Below are 18,508 nucleotides of genomic sequence, written 5' to 3' on the forward strand. Positions count from 1 at the left end.
CAATCTCAAACGAATTTTTATTCTATGATATTGGAGCCTTAAGCCGCTTGACTTCTAGATTTAACTGAACACATTTTGTATTTGCATAAATTTGTGCTTGAAAAATGCTTGGTACGCTACCCAGGCTTTCAGAATCTTGAACATCTTAGAAATATCATTATTTATTTCTTTTATATCTAATTATCATCTTGTTGGCACAATATAATATTGCAGATAACGCAACTTTAGTAGTTCAGAGTTGCCTGAAGAGTTGTCTGAAGTGATTTTTTGATGTCCACTGAATAGAAATCAGTGAATTCTTAATCTGGAATCTGGAATTCTTGATCTCGTTTATTTTGCTCGGATGCAGATATTCAAATATCAGGTATTTGATTGAATTAGAGCTAAATTGTTTAGTGGTCATTATTGACTAGATTGTAATATCCTAAATGCATTTATGTGTGTTTAATTAAAAGAAAATCAACATAAGAAATTCTACTCATGATATTTTCCGTGGAAATTGCGGGGACCAATTTATAATGTGTAGATTTATAAAAGCGGTAAACAAGTAAACTTCAATATTAAGGTAATTGTAAAAAATTTTTAAATATATAGACAAGAGTTAGAATAGTGTTCTAAGAAGGTTGTATATTTCAATTAAAATAATTGGTACATCTATATAAGTAGAAACCATATCCACAAAGACATCTAGCAATCTTTTCAAAATTATCAAATTCTTCGAAGATTTCAGAAACACATAATAATACCTCCATTTCAAACTCATTATTTTCATTTTCAATCAAATGACCTGATTATCTGTTAGCCGATATCACAATGCGTATGTAACATTGAAACAGCTGTTCGCTTTTCTACGAAATTCACGGTTATCTTCCATAATTGGAAAATTCTCTATCCCACATTCACTAGTTAATAACGCTACCTTTTTCAAACGTCACCAATATCAAATGCGTTTTGACACCTAATATCAAACATTTTTCAGCTGAAAACAAGAAATGACGTGAGAATTTTCATTATTAACGGAAGGTGAGTTTCCGGTAGGTTTTGGTAAAAGATCAATATAATTCCATAATATCTCAATGTCCCTTACAATTTTGATCATTCTTTCATTTGTTATTGTTAAAATTACGAAAAGCTTATCATCTAAAGTCAATACATATCAATTACTTTTATTTCGAGTTTCAGATCATGAGAGATCTTTAGAGAAATAGCTCTCTCGCGAAAAAGATAGCTTCTCATTTCATTTCAAGTATTCCTATTGAGAGTTTGAATTGTAAATTCACAATATATAAATTTCGATCAAACATCGTTGATGATTTCTTCGACTATGTAGAGCAAAAATGGAAATATGTAGACAGACGTAATCTCCTGTCAAAAAAAGGTATTGAAAAACATTGATAGAGTGGAAGACGGTGGAAATCGTTTAAATATTGAAACCGTTATCTAAATATAATCTATCAAAATAAGGGTATAACATTAAGAAAAGTATACTTGAGTTAACTGTTTTCTAAATAATATTTTAAGCTTAGCGGAATAGAATTATTCAATATCGATGAAATTATTTACTTTACAATTCCTGATTTCATATTTTCTTGTCGTTTTTGGAAGATTAAAATATGAAATTATACACAAAATTATACTGAATAAGATACTTGGAAATTTGATACTTCTAAAACTAATCTTGTTGGAAATAGCTCCGTTACAAGATGGTAGTAGATGAAATGGTGTAATTGAGGTTTGAGTTTTGGTTTAGAAAGTAGTTAGAGAAATTTTTTACTCAGTAGACAAATGAATTTGGTTTTTTACCATGAATCTTTGAAAAACTCATGGAAAATCTTCGATACTACAAGAAAAAATGTTATCGCATTTCTTTTTTATTTTTGTAGTATATGTTTATCCTTTTTTTTTTGAATATTCATTCATAATTTTCTAAGGGAAAAATTTAAACGCAAAAGATCATATTTCGTAAACATTTTAAAGCATTTATATAAAATAAGAATTGTTGCAAACATCTTTAAATGAGTGTATATTAATTCAACTTGTTGAAATTAATATAATTTATTCAGAAAGTTTTGAGATTTTTCCGTTATTGTATTATTATATATTTTAGAAATACTTTTTCGTGACAAAACACTTACGTGTTCAGTTTTTTGAAAATGCTTGTACCCACAAATAGTATTTCCAGTTTCGATTTTTCATATATAATAATTTAAACAGGTTGATTCTCTCCATGAATTTGATCTCATGTTTGGTTTTATTCAATAAGAAAAAGTGGTCAATTGGTTTCTATAGTAACCGAGTTTTGTATTATTTAAAACTATAAAATAACTTGACATAATTTGACGTTTAATTGGAAACGTGACATTTATTATAAAATGGATATTCAAAATGATGCATTTGATTGTGAATTAATGGAAGATGGAATTGTTAAGGCGGCCCCCCAAGCAACGTTTGATTTATTACCGGCGAAGTCCCGGACACTATATGAGTAAACATACCAAATTTTTGAAAAGTGGTGCCTGGAAAAGAAGGTAAGAAGTATTTGTGAGGAGGTGTTATTGGCGTATTTGTCAGAAAAATCAGAAACGCTGAAATCTTCTCCGTTGTTAAGTTTATATTCGATGCTGAAGGCCATGCTACGTACCAGAAGAAATATCGACATAAGCATAAAATTAGCAGCGTTTATGAAGAAAAAATTCGTAGAGTTTAAAGCAAACAAGTCTAGAGTACTTAATAAAGGGGATATCGATAAATTTTCAGTAGAAGTTTGTTGATTATTGGTTATACTGGTGCATGTCGACACGAAGAAGTCACTAATATATTAATTGACGACATTGAAGACAAACAAACTATGCTTCTGATTGAAATTTCAAACACCAAAAGAAACAAATCAAGATCATTTATTATTAATGGGGCAAAAAGCATACATACTGTCGGTAATTCTCCCTCCAAAATAGCTACATTTTTGAGATTGCCAAACCCAGGGCATTGATTTAGACGTACTTCGGCGACTTTGCTAGCTAACGGAGGTGCTGACATCATATTCTTGCTCATCTCAAACTCATTATAATGTAAGCAATACAAAAAATCTCTCGTCAACGAATAATTTTGAAATACCGTGCTTACAGATAAGTAATGCTGATGTACGTTTAATATAACCATTCAAAAATAATGTTTATATTTGTAAGCCAAAAATAAACGATTGTTTAAAGAGTTTTTAAAATTAGTTAATGAAGAGTATTTGTTATAAAAATGTAAACTGAATAATATGAAGTTTATGGTACAACAATGCCCGTTTAAAAAAAATATTGTCCTGTAAGTGATTTTTTACGCATGAGTTATCAAAAATTACAATTAATTGCCATTTCTCCATCCATCCGTCTGTCTGTAGCAGATTTTGCATTTAATTCCTGTATAACTATAGAAGTGCCGAAAGGAATGCAATTTTGGGAATTATTAGGAAAAAATTTAATGAACTAATCTAGTTTCTCCCATACAAGAAATGTTAAAACAGACACAAACACAACAATTTATTGAGTCTTTGCAAAACTAAATGGTTACAAAAATTAAAAACACATATATGAATCATATTTTCCATTTCTTAAACTAATTATTATGAGAATTGTCAAGAAATAATGAGGACCAAGCTATTAAATAAATAGAATTGATATTTTTTTTTTGTTTCATTTCACATGGAATTTCGTTATATAAATTAAAATTTTTGTTAATATTTACTGATTGCTAACGGTAAAAAAACGGCTATTGTCTCTCACGCCGAGAGTGTGAAGACTTTTTACTTGTTTTTATATGACGAAAAACCTCTTACGTCCTAAAGTTTTTTTCTGGTCATATTCCTATTTAAATAGGGTCATTCTAAATACATACTAATCTATGTTATTCAGCATCATGTTATAGCATAGCATATAGTTTGTTTTCAACCGTAAATTCAATCCATCCTCATTTTAGCGATATCTAAAATGCACAATGGTACAGACATAATATTATCATGGAGAATAAAATGTTATTTAAAGTCATCACTATATTGTTGGATATTCGTATTTATCCGGCAGACTATCAAATTCAGGCATTACCACAAAAAGGATTTGTAATTACTCTTCATTTCACCATTACCAATGCAATTTACTAAAAACATAATTCTCTACAAAATAAAAATATTAAATACCATTTTAAAGAAAATTCAGGATTCAATTTACTCAGCAGCAAAGTAATCGTGGATATCCATTCAATTTTGTTGTTGGAAAATCATATGGACACGAAAATGTGAAAATGAATAAATGAAAATCAGGAAATGGATAAATGAAAAACACATTTTTGTCTCTTTTGGATTCAAATTAATATATAAATAATGAAAGTAGTGATTAGAGCTCAAATTTCATTATAAATGAAATAATTACCATCAAATAGTTAATTGGAAAGATAAGTGAATAGTCGTAAAATTTCAAGGAATAAATAATCAATCCAAAATTTTTTTAATCATATACTTTGATGATATTTTAGAAAATAACACATTATAATTTGGCGGAATATTACAATAAAATTATCGTAATATCTAACTTTAGTTCTATTAGTTTAAAATATATTTTTTTATGCTATATATCTGTGACTTCAGTTATACTCACAATTTTCGTGAACTTGATATTATCAATTCACTAAGTCTAGTAAACCACAAAACTTCACAAAAAACAATAAATTTCATCCAAATATCCACTTTTCTATTAAGTTCAAACAACTTCGGAAAAGTTCGTCGGATCGTATAGAAACTGCCGAAAAATCGAGCCGGAAAGCACAAGAGTCAGAGTCGCACTGAGAGCAACCCTGTGAGGATGTAGAAGAGTCAAGAATGGCCGAGCAAGCGCAAAGGATTCTGAGATTATATTCAGATTACTTGTTACATTTTATTTGAGAGAAATCTTTTGGAAAAATGCTCGGCACCTGCTTATGGAAAATATTACAGGTATCTAATGATATGTGTTAGATGCGAAACTACTTCACCCTTCTTTCAATTTATGTGTCTTGGAAAAACCCAAGTGATTTCTAGTAGAAGCACTAAGATAAAGTAATGCACTCTAGACTTCTTAACCTAAATGTAGGCATGTATAGATTCGGCGCCTCGTATACACTGTGACCCAAAGAATCTATTGTGTCCCCCTTTCTTCCTGCGATACTTGAGAACCCTGTATTTACAGCTGATCCATTAATCCCAGATCTTCATTTTCTATTTCAAGCGCTCCCAGGTGTACTGCTCTGGAGTTCCTCAGTGTTTCACACTTCGAGAGAATGTAAATGGGTGATTCCGTTCTAACTGTGATTTTTTGTATTCAAAATTTCAAGATTTTAAAATTTAACTTTTCTAACTTTTTTATGCATATTATTCATCTATTTTACTGTAAAAATAAAACTCTAAGAGGAATTTACTACAACTTCAAAGTATCACGAGCAAGACACAAATGTCGGATTTTGAGTTCCACGGTACTGACTCATTTATCCACGGTACTGACATGGTAACTTAAGATATTAAACAACAAGTGCATCAATTTTCCTCAGTTTGATCATAAACATTAGAATTTATAAGGTAATTAGTTTAAATCATTTGTTACGACAAAAAAAATTAATAATTTATCGGTAAATTCTAGGAATGGACATGACACGGTACTGACATGGTAACTTAAGATATTAAACAACAAGTGCATCAATTTTCCTCAGTTTGATCATAAACATTAGAATTTATAAGGTAATTAGTTTAAATCATTTGTTACGACAAAAAAAATTAATAATTTATCGGTAAATTCTAGGAATGGACATGACACGGTACTGACATTCAAGTGATGTAGTATAAGTTTTCTTTAAGTGGCAAGTTATATTGTATAAAAATAATGTTTAAATATCTTAAGAATTATTCAATTAACACAAAATTTTTATTATTGATTATTAATTAATGACTAGTACAAAAAAACAATACAGGACATTGAATATCACAGTTAGAACGGAATCACCCAAATAGAAGTTTTGTCCACTTTGCAACAAAACCTGCTAGCCGCATTATCTGCTTTTAGTATTCATAGATTGTTCCTAGTTAGGTTGATACATTCAGCAAATCTACTCTGGTTATAGTTTCCTACAAGAGTCTTTGCCTGTCTCAGCCCTTGTAGGTTGTCCTAATAATTGGTTCTGCCCCTAACTACATTCTTTTTCAGTGCTCAGTGAAAATCTCAACCTAAGTATTTTCGCCCGTTCAAGCTACAATTTACAAAGAATAGTAGTAATAACGAAAGTACCAAGATATCTGCGCAAACATTAACTATCAAAGGATCTTTCATCTAGGATCAGTAGTACTCCAATATTTAAAATTGTGACTTTTTAACGTGGCTTTATCCGAGGATACTGTCCTGCTGAGAAAATGATTATGGTTTCACAGAATACCATTCTATATCTATTATCATCTTCAGATAATTTTTGTATCAGTAAATCTTAATAATTTTGTCGCCTTAAATAATGTTATAATGGATTTATTCAAACGGATGAACAAAGATTTTCCAAAATACATCCATTCTATAAAGAAAGTTATCGAAGCTTTTCAAAAATTAGTTAGTTATTTATGACACAAATGCGTAAAGTGATCATTCTGCGCATGATTTGCGAAAATGGAAGGCACGACCGTAGCGAGAGCTTTTTATCGCAACGGATGCGTGAAAGTACTCCGAGTATCACACAATATTTTATCTACATAAAAAAATAATTTTCTAAATTATATATTACATATCGTCAGATTAATTCTAGCACCTCGCAAGCCACAAATAGAAAATTTGACAGAAGATCAAAAATATAAAACTGATTCTGAAAATGACATATAAACATATTTGTAACAAAATTTAACAGCTTAAGTTACACAATCTGACAAAAGCTTATTGACAATTGCTTATATTATTGATTATTAAATTTCGTATTTTTTCCTTTTCCACTGTAACCTTGCTACTCATATATTGAGACGTTATAGTTTCGAAGTTTGAGCTTCAGGGCGCCCCAATATCGAAAATATCGACCAGAGTCGATTTGGGCTCTGTCTCTTCCAGTGCAGAAGTTTGACTCTGGGCAAATTCATGGCTTCCTGTATTAAAATTTTTTTGGCTGTCGAGAATTTTCGGCGAGTAGAGAAACAGACAATCTCCTAAAACAGTGACCTATGTAGTTCTTGGGGTTGGGCAAATATAAATATTGTGATGCATGGAATCTTCCCAATCTGGTTAATAGTGTTACGAACGCGTCTCCGCCCTAGAGTCGGTACTGTCCAAATGTGATGAATTTTAAAATTCGGCGAAGGTGCGTGGCGTCATTGACATAGTTTTTTATGAGCCGTAGAATCCGTTTGAGGTTTGTTTGTTTGAGTTTTTATTATAGCAGGCTGTTTATTTACATTGTTTCTTTTCAAGAATTTCTAGGAAGGTCTATTTATCCATTTGTTTTGTTTCTTTATTTTTTAGAACTTTTAGAACGTTTAGTTAGTTTATAATGAATAGTCGTAATAGATAGGCAGAAATAGAAAGTAATCGAAGAATATAAGTAAATTATTTCATTTAGTTAAATGATACTGGCAAGTGAATTTTATAAATTAGTTAAGTGTATTGTAAGGTATTTAAATAAATCAATTAAGAACGTAACGACGAGTTGGTAGTTCACCGTTTGGTTTATTTGTCTATCCCGATGTATTCTACATGACATCAGAATATCTACTGACTCTACGTCTGTCAGAGACACGTTTAGAATCTGCTTTTGTAGAAATCTCTAATTCTATCTCTAATAAACACATAGACTCTATTAGAATCATCTCTAGAGAAAGAGGTTTTAAAAAAATTTAAAAAGATTATAAAAACCACAGTTTATGAAGAATTTCTGAGAAATGGCAGATCCGCCAAACTTTAGATTCTATCAATATAATCGAACAGGATCGGTCGAAAGTTCGTAAAATCATTGAAAATACCAAGTAAGTTGTATTTCAAATAGATTGAAGTAAGGGGTAGATATCACAAGTCTGTTGAATATCTCTTATACGTTATTGAAAAGATACTTCCACGATGTTCAAGGCAGTTATTTCCTATTTTTTAATAATATTTTGAAATGAACTATCTCTCTTCTGTAAGCGATAATTTGGAACGCTGAGTGAATTATTTTGGGTGGTACGAAATTGGAGAATAACATATTTTTATGGTAATAAATAAGCCGTTAAATCAATTGCGACTCTTTTATCATCTGCCTCCATAATAATAGCCACATAACGGCTTGCAAATACATAAATGTTTAATTAAACCATAACATATCACGACTGTGTCATTTTTATAGTTTCCAATTGAGTTTCTAATTAAAAGAACACATAAAAGTACTTTCCATGACAGCTATAGAGCCTAATGTGAATTTCGGCTCGTATAAGTGATTCATTTAAAAAGAAATAGTAGAGAAAATCTCCGATAATTATAATACAAGGAGCTTCTCGAATTAAAATTAATACTTATTCATATTATCATCCATTTCACTTGGTTTACAAGTGCCTTGCGAGGCTTTTCATCAAGATTGCTCACTGATTCTTACTGTACCACTACTTAAGAACAAAAATTTCGAGAAGTAGCATTTGAACAAAATTATTCATTCGCTATGACATTTTTTCAAATTCATCAGAAAAATACATTTAAAAGTGAGTTTATTACACAAAGTAATGGTTACTGCTACAACAAAATGTTCAAGTAATTTCATCATTCTGTTAATTTTAACTGTTAAATGAATGAGAAAAGTTTGCTTTGCATGCAGGTGGACAATAAATATTCTATATTTATAAATATTTGTTTTCCTACGATCACTTTAAGGAGTTGACTCAAAGCCATTGATGAGAATGTTAGTTCCCACAGTAAACTTTTTGGTAAGCATAGTTTGTTTTATTTTCTATCAAACTAATTATTTTAACTTCTGATGCTTCCTTTTTCGCGATAGAATGTCAATGAGTAGGATATTGAGGCTGCAATCATTTGTGAGGGGTAACCGTTCCGTGGAGTATATTGATTAAAATTAATCGTCTCAAAATTGCTCTTGAGGCTCTTATACATTGGCGGTTCATCAATTCCCTTCACTCATTCATTCATTAACTCCATTGGAATAAGTATAGAGGCTTAATATCTTAATATCTTGGGGCGACATTCAGTTGATCTTCGTCTAGGAAGCCCTCTGCCAGGAAGATACTGTTTTAAAAACTTGCGTACATCTCGTACATAATGCGTAGTTGTTGTTGGCAAGAACTGGAATAACTTACATTCTTCGAAATGGCGTAATAATTTTGTCATTATTCATGTCCACACATTGTTAGTTGAGATATCAACATTTAGAAATAAAAATGGACAAATTTCAGGATTTCAATTCACTAAATTGTTAGCAAACAACAAATTTCATGTATAACTGTTTTAAGGATTGAAACGCTCTGGAACTTTGGAATTATTAGTCCATAAATAATTCCATTTCTAATGTGAAAAATATCTGACAATAATATTCAAAACATAAAAAATCCATATTTATTTTGTAAATATTCATAAGAATCCATTTGTTTCCTAAGATTTCATTGAACTCATCATTCAAGAAAATATTTTAGAAAGAATTCGACAATTTGATCCAGAAGTTTTCATCGTTTCTTGTAACTCTGTATTAAAACTGGAAATAATATGTTTGGAACGCGTACCCTCAATTAATATTCATAACAATCTCTCCAACAATAGATTTAATTTTAACGATACAGTGCCTCTTGTGTATAGTTAAAGCTGAGATTACAGTTGTTCAGTTACTTTTCAATCGGTGAAAACTTTATCATTAAACTTCGATTGAAAGAAAACTTATCGAATAATAAAATTAATTAATAATTAATAAAATTATAAGCGGTGGATATTTGAAATCGTTATTGTAATTATTGGACATTTGATTCTGTTTATTCCTATATTTTATTGATTCGAATTGAATGATTGCAAATATTGGTAAATAGGAGCTGATTCTATTTCAAATTTATGAAAGTGATAAATTACCAGCATCGAAGTGCTCAACGATTGAATAAAAATTATAATTGAAGCTTGAACGATATGATTTTTGAATTGAATTCAATTTGATGGATGATAGTATGCATTCCAACTTTCCTTTTCCCATTATTTGAAATTTTTTTATAATTTTCACTTTAATTTAGACCGTTATGGTGTATAATATAAATAGCACCTAGGTTTTAAAGTTATTGTAATTAGTTTTTGAGTATTTTCTACTGCTTCCAAATTTTGAATTTTTCAATTAGATTCGCATGGGATATTGGGATAAATCAACTTTACCAAAAGCTACATTGTAGAAAATCGTTAAAGCTAACGATACATTCTAAACAAGTGCCGTGTTAACACGACAAGTCGACACATATCTGTGTTTTTGATTTTGACTCACAATCCTCCGGAGCTTATAATATGGAGCACTTATAAGAAGAGATGGATTGTTTGGATGAAGAAGAGAACATGTTTGTGGCTACTGCAACATTGCTTGTGTTACACTATGAATCCAGAGAGTACTGGGATCATCCAATAAATCAATGTAGACACGGTAGTGGTATTATCATGCTCTTTGGCCGAAACTAGCAATGACGATGACACTCAGATCATACCGGTAAAGGTAAACAAACTAGGCACAGGTGGTGAATATAACGTACAACACTTTGTAACCCTCCTGACGAAAATCTGACCTACGTAGATATTGAAAACACGCGCTATGACGTGTTAAAGCGTGTTGTCCATCTTTGACGACACATCACATTAATATGCATAGATCTATTCAAAATAACGTAATAGATATTTATATAACACGTGTTAACACGACACGTGTTAAAAATGTGTCCTTAGCTTTAACCTTATTAAGATGTAAGAATTTCTTTCTTTTCTATTGTGTTTATTGCTGTTATTAGTATATTTGAATGCTGGAAATTGAGAGATTTGAAAAAGCACGAAATAACAATCAGTATTTGAGTTTCAGTTCTTTCATAATGTACTCGAAAGATCTACGGTTTCAATATAATTAACAAAAATTCCCACTTTAAAAGCATATTTACTCTTGATTATGAGCGTAACGGAATTCAAAATGAGAAAAAACGATAAAAAGTGTATTGAATTTGTTGGATTAGAACGTTAGAAATTCACAATTTCTACGAGTAGAACTCCTGGGCTTAGCGTATTTTTATTACAAGTTTATCAAATCGTCTGTATTCTTCCATTATTCTCTTGTCTGTGTGTTTGTATGCGACTTTATCTATCTTTATATAACTTCTCTAGATCTTTCGTTAAAACTCATCTCCATCAATTATTAACAACTTTCATCGATTTTCAGGTCATGTTAATTTCTTGGGTAATGTATGGATCTTAGAACCATAGTAGCCTTTTTTATTCGTGTGAAAGGATTTTGGTTAAAACTTTTCTCTTAAACAGAAAAAAAGCGCAACTCTACATAGTTTCATAAAACCATCGAATTATAAAACCAAAACAATGCAAATATTCTTTACATGTTTACAAAGAGAATTTAGAAATTTTTGGGAAAAGCATTGACAACACAATCTGTCAAAATATACATTTTCTCGAGGCGCACGCAATGTATATTATAGTCCCATATATATCATATCGCTATGGACGATATAATCAAAGATTGTAGCCAAAACACTTAAAAATTATATGTCGGATACCACAATTTGCAAAGAATGGAATGAAGATCGAATCAAATGTGATGGCAATTACAGAAGATCATCAGTAACTAAGCATATGCATAAATAAGTCGGAGTAAGTAAATAATTACCAATATTTAGAAGTTATAATTGGAAATACTGGCAGGCAGGAATTAGAAATTAATACAAGAATAGACAAAGCCATTGAATGTTATAATGCAATGAATAACAAATTTATCAATAGGGAGGAAATATCTAAGACAACAAAAATGAGAGTATACCACTCCATATACAGACTAATACTCGACATACACGACAGAAAGAAGAGTAAGATACATGCGACGGAGATGAAATACCTAAGACGAGTGAAAGGGATGACCAGAAAAGATCGTATTAGAAACCAGACAGTAAGAGCTGAGTTAAAAGTAGAACCTGTATTGGATTTTATAAAAAAAACAGGTAACTGAGCTGGTGGGGGCACTTACACAGAATGAAGAATACCAGAGTAGTGAAACAAGTATGGCAGGCAAGACCAGAAAACAAAAGAAAAAGAGAGAGACCAAAAATTACCCGGGATAAAACAAAAAATACCTCCCAACACCATACTATATGATACAAGAGCTTTTGGTTACATATATATGTATATATAACCTTTTGAATGAAGGTTCAGTTAGCTCATAATAAGGGTTGGTCAAAAAATTTCTTCTTCTCATCGCATTTCCTTACTCTGCGAAATTAAACATAACTAATGTTTTCTCTTAATATAAATTTTTCTTATCTTATTCTTCACCTCTTCTTCTAAGATTTTTGTGCGTTCTTATTAATTTTTCCCAAATAGCACGGTAGCATCGTTTGGCAATGCAAATTGTGAGTGGTATGATTTCAAGTTTATGTACCTTACGTACAATTTTGTTGTTCGTGCTTCGTACAGTTTGAAGTTCGTATTCTCAGGTTTTTCTATATTTTTTATCATTGTGAAAATATGGTCACATATGCTTCTTTTCTGAAATTATTTCCATTTCCCTTATTTGTTTTCCAATACCTGCTTAAATACTTTTACACAGTACTCAGTAAAGGCTTTAGTAGGCTTTGTAATAAATGACACTTATTAGTCAATTGTTGATACTTTCGGAAATCGTTAAAATGCCTCGTTCTCAATTTAATAACGAATAAATAAAATTTAGACCACACCTGCATCTCTGAAAATTTACAGAAAACATTTAATATCTGGATAATGGTAAGGTTTAGGTATAGAAAAGTATACATGAATTTGCCTTATTTTGTACCCTTAAATGCATCAAAATAGAAGAAACCAAGTGGTTCTATTTAAAAAAATTAAGAAATTTGATATTTATGAAGTTAAACTTTCAACACTTTTTATACACACCCTATACAGAATGAAAAAATTTTCAGCATAGATTCAAACACGTCTGACCTTGCTAGAAGCAATCGAACAGAAACCATTTTCATATCTTCAAGGGTTTCCTGGTAAAAAAATAATTTATAAGGGTCTGCAACGGCCAAATTTTTTACAAAAAAATCAATAACTGAAATAGTATGCATTTTTCCACAAAAGATTTTGAACAAAAGTTTTCGAACAAAAGTATACTCAATTTTCACTTAAATTTAAAAATGTATGATATATAGGGTGCTCAATTTGAAATAACAAAGTTACAGTCGACTTACAGTAGAGCCGTAAGTTGGCCATCTTTGAAAATATTTTAGTTGAAAAGATCATATTCGAAAACCCAAACGTAGAAATTTTCATGATTTTACTATTTTTAGTAATTATTAGTATATTAGTATTTTGCCATATACAGATAGTTTTAACTCGTCGTGGCACACCCTGTATATAACTGCCATATTTCCTCACTCTCAACTCTCTCCACGGTATTTCGTATGATAGTTCGATTAGTGATTTGTTTTTTCCATTGGTTCGATCTATTCCCCATTTCAAGAATAAGCGGATAGTTTAAGAGATGGCAATATTCTCACTCTTTGATTTTTCAGAATTTTTATCCTGCATGTATATTTTTACATAATAAAAATATCCGTTCATAATTCTGACAAGTTTACACTAATAATAAGAAAATAATGAATGAAAACTAAGTATTCAAAAATTTATTTTCTGTAAATAATTTTTAACAAAAATGAATAAACTAACAATATAATTTCAATAAAATCAATCAAATATTTTCCATGTTTTACCATTTCACTCTTAATAAATTAACAATTCTTATTGGAATCATTTTCATTTACAGCATTTTCATGCTCTATCCGCAGCCATTATCTTCTTAACAACGAAACTTATTTTTATTTCGTGATGGATCCCTCTCGCTCGACCAATCCATCCCAGGTTCATTGTCACCAACGTGACTGCGCTCTTTTTTTTTTGAATTTGTTTCCAACAATCCGCAGGCGGTCTAGTCGACGTTGACGAAAAATGTATATATTTGATCCTGCGATCGTCATCTGTTACATCGCAGAATGTATTTCACTGTGCGAATGGTTATTTGTATTTTGTTGATTACTTCCTCCTGGAAATGAAAAAAAATCGAAGCTTTAGATATCGAAGATGGAATATATTTATACAAAGAACAATATTGGAAATGTTGGGAAAATTTTCTAGTAATTTCATGTCGTGCTTTCAATTTTAACATAATAGTATTTGTTATTTTGCAAATTTTAATTATAGTTCGCTGGTAATATTATTGAAAACACTTTAATTCCTCATAAAAAGTAATTAATGCTTGTAACGACACTAGTCACGAAAAATTCGATTCGGAGAAATTGATTATAGTAGGAAGTTTCACAAAGTGTGGGTTCTAGAAAAATTCAGATGGATCGTGGCAAAAATTGATGGTTACTAATGGCTACTAATGATTTTATTTCTAGTCCCTATATTGATTGGATGAATTATGAAGTGTGTTGAGCGAAGTAGCGACAGAACACGTGCAATGGCAGGCTGTTATAAAAGTTTGCTCAAGCCAATTCAAGAATGAGCGATAATTAATTTTTATGAGTACACTATAATATTCAGAAACAAGGGAAAATTGATTCCTTCAAATTCAAATATGACTTTATACATCCTTTTGTATTATACTTTACGATGGGTCTCAAAACTAAACGTTTCAAGACGTTTCTTGGAGCTAAAAGACGAATCCTTGGTATTTCTCAATGAGTACCTACCATATTTTTCTATTTAACATGACATTTCACGATTTTGAGTGGTTAATAGAAGTAACTTATTTGTGCGACATATTTTCTAAATTTAATAAATTGAATCTAAACTTGCAAGACTTTGGTTCAAATACATAGACATATTTGGGAACTATAATTGAAAAAATTTCTCTGTAAAAACAACAACAGACCAAACATCAATTCCAAAAGGTTTTTTCAAGTCTTTTGCACCATTACATAAATTTGTTGAAATCCATTCAGACTAAATAGAGAAAATTTAAATCTTGGTTGGGTTAGATTTCGTTTCGTTTCAAAAAACATTTTTCGAAGAAATAGTTCTAAAGACTCCTTTCTGGATATTCTCCAAATGATATGTGGATTGAAGCTCCTTGTTCTGTCGATATTAAAAGAAATAAATGCTCAATCTTAGTGAGCAAAAAGTTGATAATGTAATTAAAATTAATATTCAAGGGTGAGCAAAAAAATTATATAATAATACTTTTTGTTACCATTAATACATGTGGAGCTGCGTTAACTTTGATGTACTTGAAATATAAGTATCCAAACAATTTAGAAGCTGAATCTAATTTGAGAATAAAATTAACATTTTCAACTCCTAATTACTATGTGATGAAAAACATCGTCACATCGAAAAAGTTAAGCTTTGAGAAAAACTGTAAAAGTGGGACCAAAACACCATACAAGAAATGAATAAAAATACCATTAAATGGTATACGAATGGATCAAAGATAGTAGATGGAACTGGAATAGGAGTGTACTATATCTGCCATATCACATTCTAGACTTTTTAAAAGGAGTGGGATTAATGGATCAGCTCTAAACACAGAGTTCTCCAGTATCGCAGTAAGAAAGGGGGCCACAATAGATCTTTTGGGTTGCAGTGTATACAAGTCCAAAAATCCTTCCATACATACAAACATACATGAAGACGAGCTAAATCCTACAAAAGTTGGTAGCGCATAAAGCAGTTCGAAGCAAATGGTCGCCTATTTTGTCGGAATAACTAGACATATTGCCACCATTCTATAAGAGGAACGTAGAACGGGCAATCCTGTTCAATTTGTTCACGGAAATCAATCGAGAAGGATAAATCATTCCCCAACATAAAAATACGAGCTCTCACACGAATTGATACGTCATCCACCGTACAATCCTTGTATGATGATGTCTTCGTTTTTCTCCACTTGAAGAAGTTATTGATCCTTCGAATCACATGTTTTGGGGGTACCTCAATCGGAATGGAAATAATATTTCGACAATTGGTTCAAAACCATGCAAAAGTTAATTGATCTTAATGGAGAAGATTTTGAAAAACAATAAAGCCATATCTGATTATAAATATTTTTTTTTATTTGTCTATTTCAAAACTTAAGTAGCATTCGTATTCTATGCAATAAAAAATTAGATTGGTTTGTATTTCTGTGAACGCTTTTCTAAGAGAAATAACAAACATGGTTCATACAAAACAAGATTTGTTAAATATAATGGGAGAAACATAGTTTTTGTTGCGAGAAAAATAAACCTCCAATGATTTCCAAAATGCAGATGGATCCGAATATAAATTGTACCCTAATATATAATAGACTGACATTTATCTGAGAAAGAACTACTGCAACAAACTGAGACAATTACATTCGCTCAAACAAAAATACTTTTCAGGTTATATTTGTATATCCAATTTAAGTTCCAACAGTAAACAGAAATAATCCTCCGTATTATATTCAATCCTCCTTCTCGTATGTATCTTTTAACAAACTCACTCAAAAGATTTAACGCGCCGAATGCTGAAACCCTCACCTTTTTGTTTACTCCCTCTAATCCATATTAGAAGCGGGTTAGCGTAGATGTAACCGAAAACAAAATGGAAAAAGTATATGGCTAGCTTTAAAGTATCCCAACTTTGGATTTAAGATCTACGGTAATTTCGCAACACCTTGCGGCTACTTGCGAAACTTTAGCAATATGCAGACAACTGGAAGTTTGAATAGCACAAACAAAACAACACATTCTCGCCTTCATGTGTTGGAAATAGTATGTAACTTTGAAAGCATTTTGTAGACGAAAGAATCCAATAAAAAAATCATACAAAGTTTATTACTAGAAAATATTGAATGTTTGACCTAGTTTCCATATTGTTCTGTCATGCATTTGTAATTTTTATATTACAACTAATCTCATAATGTATTACGCATAAAGTACAGAATTTTGATTCTATATAAGGATAAATTTTGGGAAAGAGAGAAGGTAGATTAGCCAGTATATTTTTGTGGATTCTTAGTAGCTGACTCCTATAATGATCAGTTTTGAATGTAACTCAAGAGGACGTTAGGGGTTCATACTAAAGCAAGATTTTTCTCGTCTTCTCTCATTCTCGTTTCGATGTTTTGAGACAAAACGTTTTCAGAAACATACAACATACCGAGACTACATACAAATCAACCCGAGAATCTCATTTTTGCTTTCGAGAGGTATATCAATCAGTAAATTGTTTCGGGCATTGTGCGTGTGCGGATTTTATAAAAATCGCAAATCGGTCACCGAGGGCGTCGCTAAGGAGGGTGGCAGGGAGGGTAATTGCACCTCCTAGAGATGAAATGTAGCTTGCCGCAAAGCGAGCTAAGCGTCCTAAGGCCGTGCGACCAACTAACTTCCTTAATTAAAAACCACCGTGAAAATCCGGAAAAAGTTACAAACGAAATTATAAAGGAAGCTGCTGTTGTTGCAGAGAAAGTCGGATTGGAGGAGGACGTTACATAAATTCCGCGTATTAGGTCATAGCAGCAATTATCCAGTACAAAGCCCTCCAGAATTATGGAAGAGGTCTTGAGTAATATCATACTTGGATTCAATTATCACCTCCTTTGAAGTACGTTTTGCTGAACAAACCACGTCATCATTCGCATTATTTAAGTTACACCCGGCGCAGATGCAAAAAATGACAATTCAAAACCTGAAACAAACTTGGGAATCTATTGCCAAGTTTCATGATTTACCGAACATAAAGAATGAGATCGAACTTTGGCAGCAATCTTAGCACTATAGGATTAATCTAACAAATCTAACTGTTGTCGATGTCCTAAAAAACAAATTCCTCCTTTCCCGAAACGGAAAAATAAATAATTATTACTGTGTTTGTTATAGTTATTGTTTTGTCGATGGCTTGTGAAGTTTTATATAATGATATTGATATTAAAACCGTTCTTATTACAATCGTCATCGAGGCAAAGACTTCCAAAGTATAATGCTTCATGCTCTCGACTGTACCAGGCGTTCATATTTTTTATCCTCCATAATATCGCCCCATTGCCCTCCCTTAGTCATAAGCTGGCGGCTTCCTTGTCTGTCACTGTAGCGCGTAGAGAATTTCGCGATATTCGCAATGCTCCTCACTCAAATGATGCGCCAGGCGCTCGACTAATTCGAAAATGGGTCATGAAGTTTGATCGGATGAAAGTGTTACTCGGTATGCTCGTGACGAGTCTGACTTGTCTATGCGAGCGTGCTGTTGCTTTAAACGTGCATAGATTATCGTTATTTCGCATTTTATATAAAAATTTGTATTAAAATGTGTCCATTTGTTGATCA

The 18,508-nt window shown here is 31.4% G+C and overlaps 2 protein-coding genes across 2 annotated transcripts in view; both read right to left on the minus strand.

Moving 5' to 3' along the window:
• The window catches only part of LOC130898669 (potassium channel subfamily K member 17-like), a 352,246-nt gene extending 347,423 nt beyond the window's left edge, over nt 1-4,823 (minus strand). The window contains exon 1 of the mRNA XM_057808114.1: nt 4,638-4,823. The gene's annotated coding sequence lies outside the window, so the exon portion shown is untranslated. The remainder of the gene's footprint in view (nt 1-4,637) is intronic.
• Nucleotides 4,824-13,827: 9,004 nt separating this feature from the next.
• Nucleotides 13,828-18,508, minus strand: part of LOC130898690 (potassium channel subfamily K member 18) — a 96,623-nt gene continuing 91,942 nt past the window's right edge. The window contains exon 8 of the mRNA XM_057808154.1: nt 13,828-14,259. Within this exon, the coding sequence (XP_057664137.1) occupies nt 14,191-14,259 (69 nt within the window). The 3' untranslated portion in view covers nt 13,828-14,190. The remainder of the gene's footprint in view (nt 14,260-18,508) is intronic.

This window comes from Diorhabda carinulata, chromosome 10 (assembly GCF_026250575.1).
Source record: "Diorhabda carinulata isolate Delta chromosome 10, icDioCari1.1, whole genome shotgun sequence".
Classification (NCBI taxonomy): domain Eukaryota; kingdom Metazoa; phylum Arthropoda; class Insecta; order Coleoptera; family Chrysomelidae; genus Diorhabda; species Diorhabda carinulata.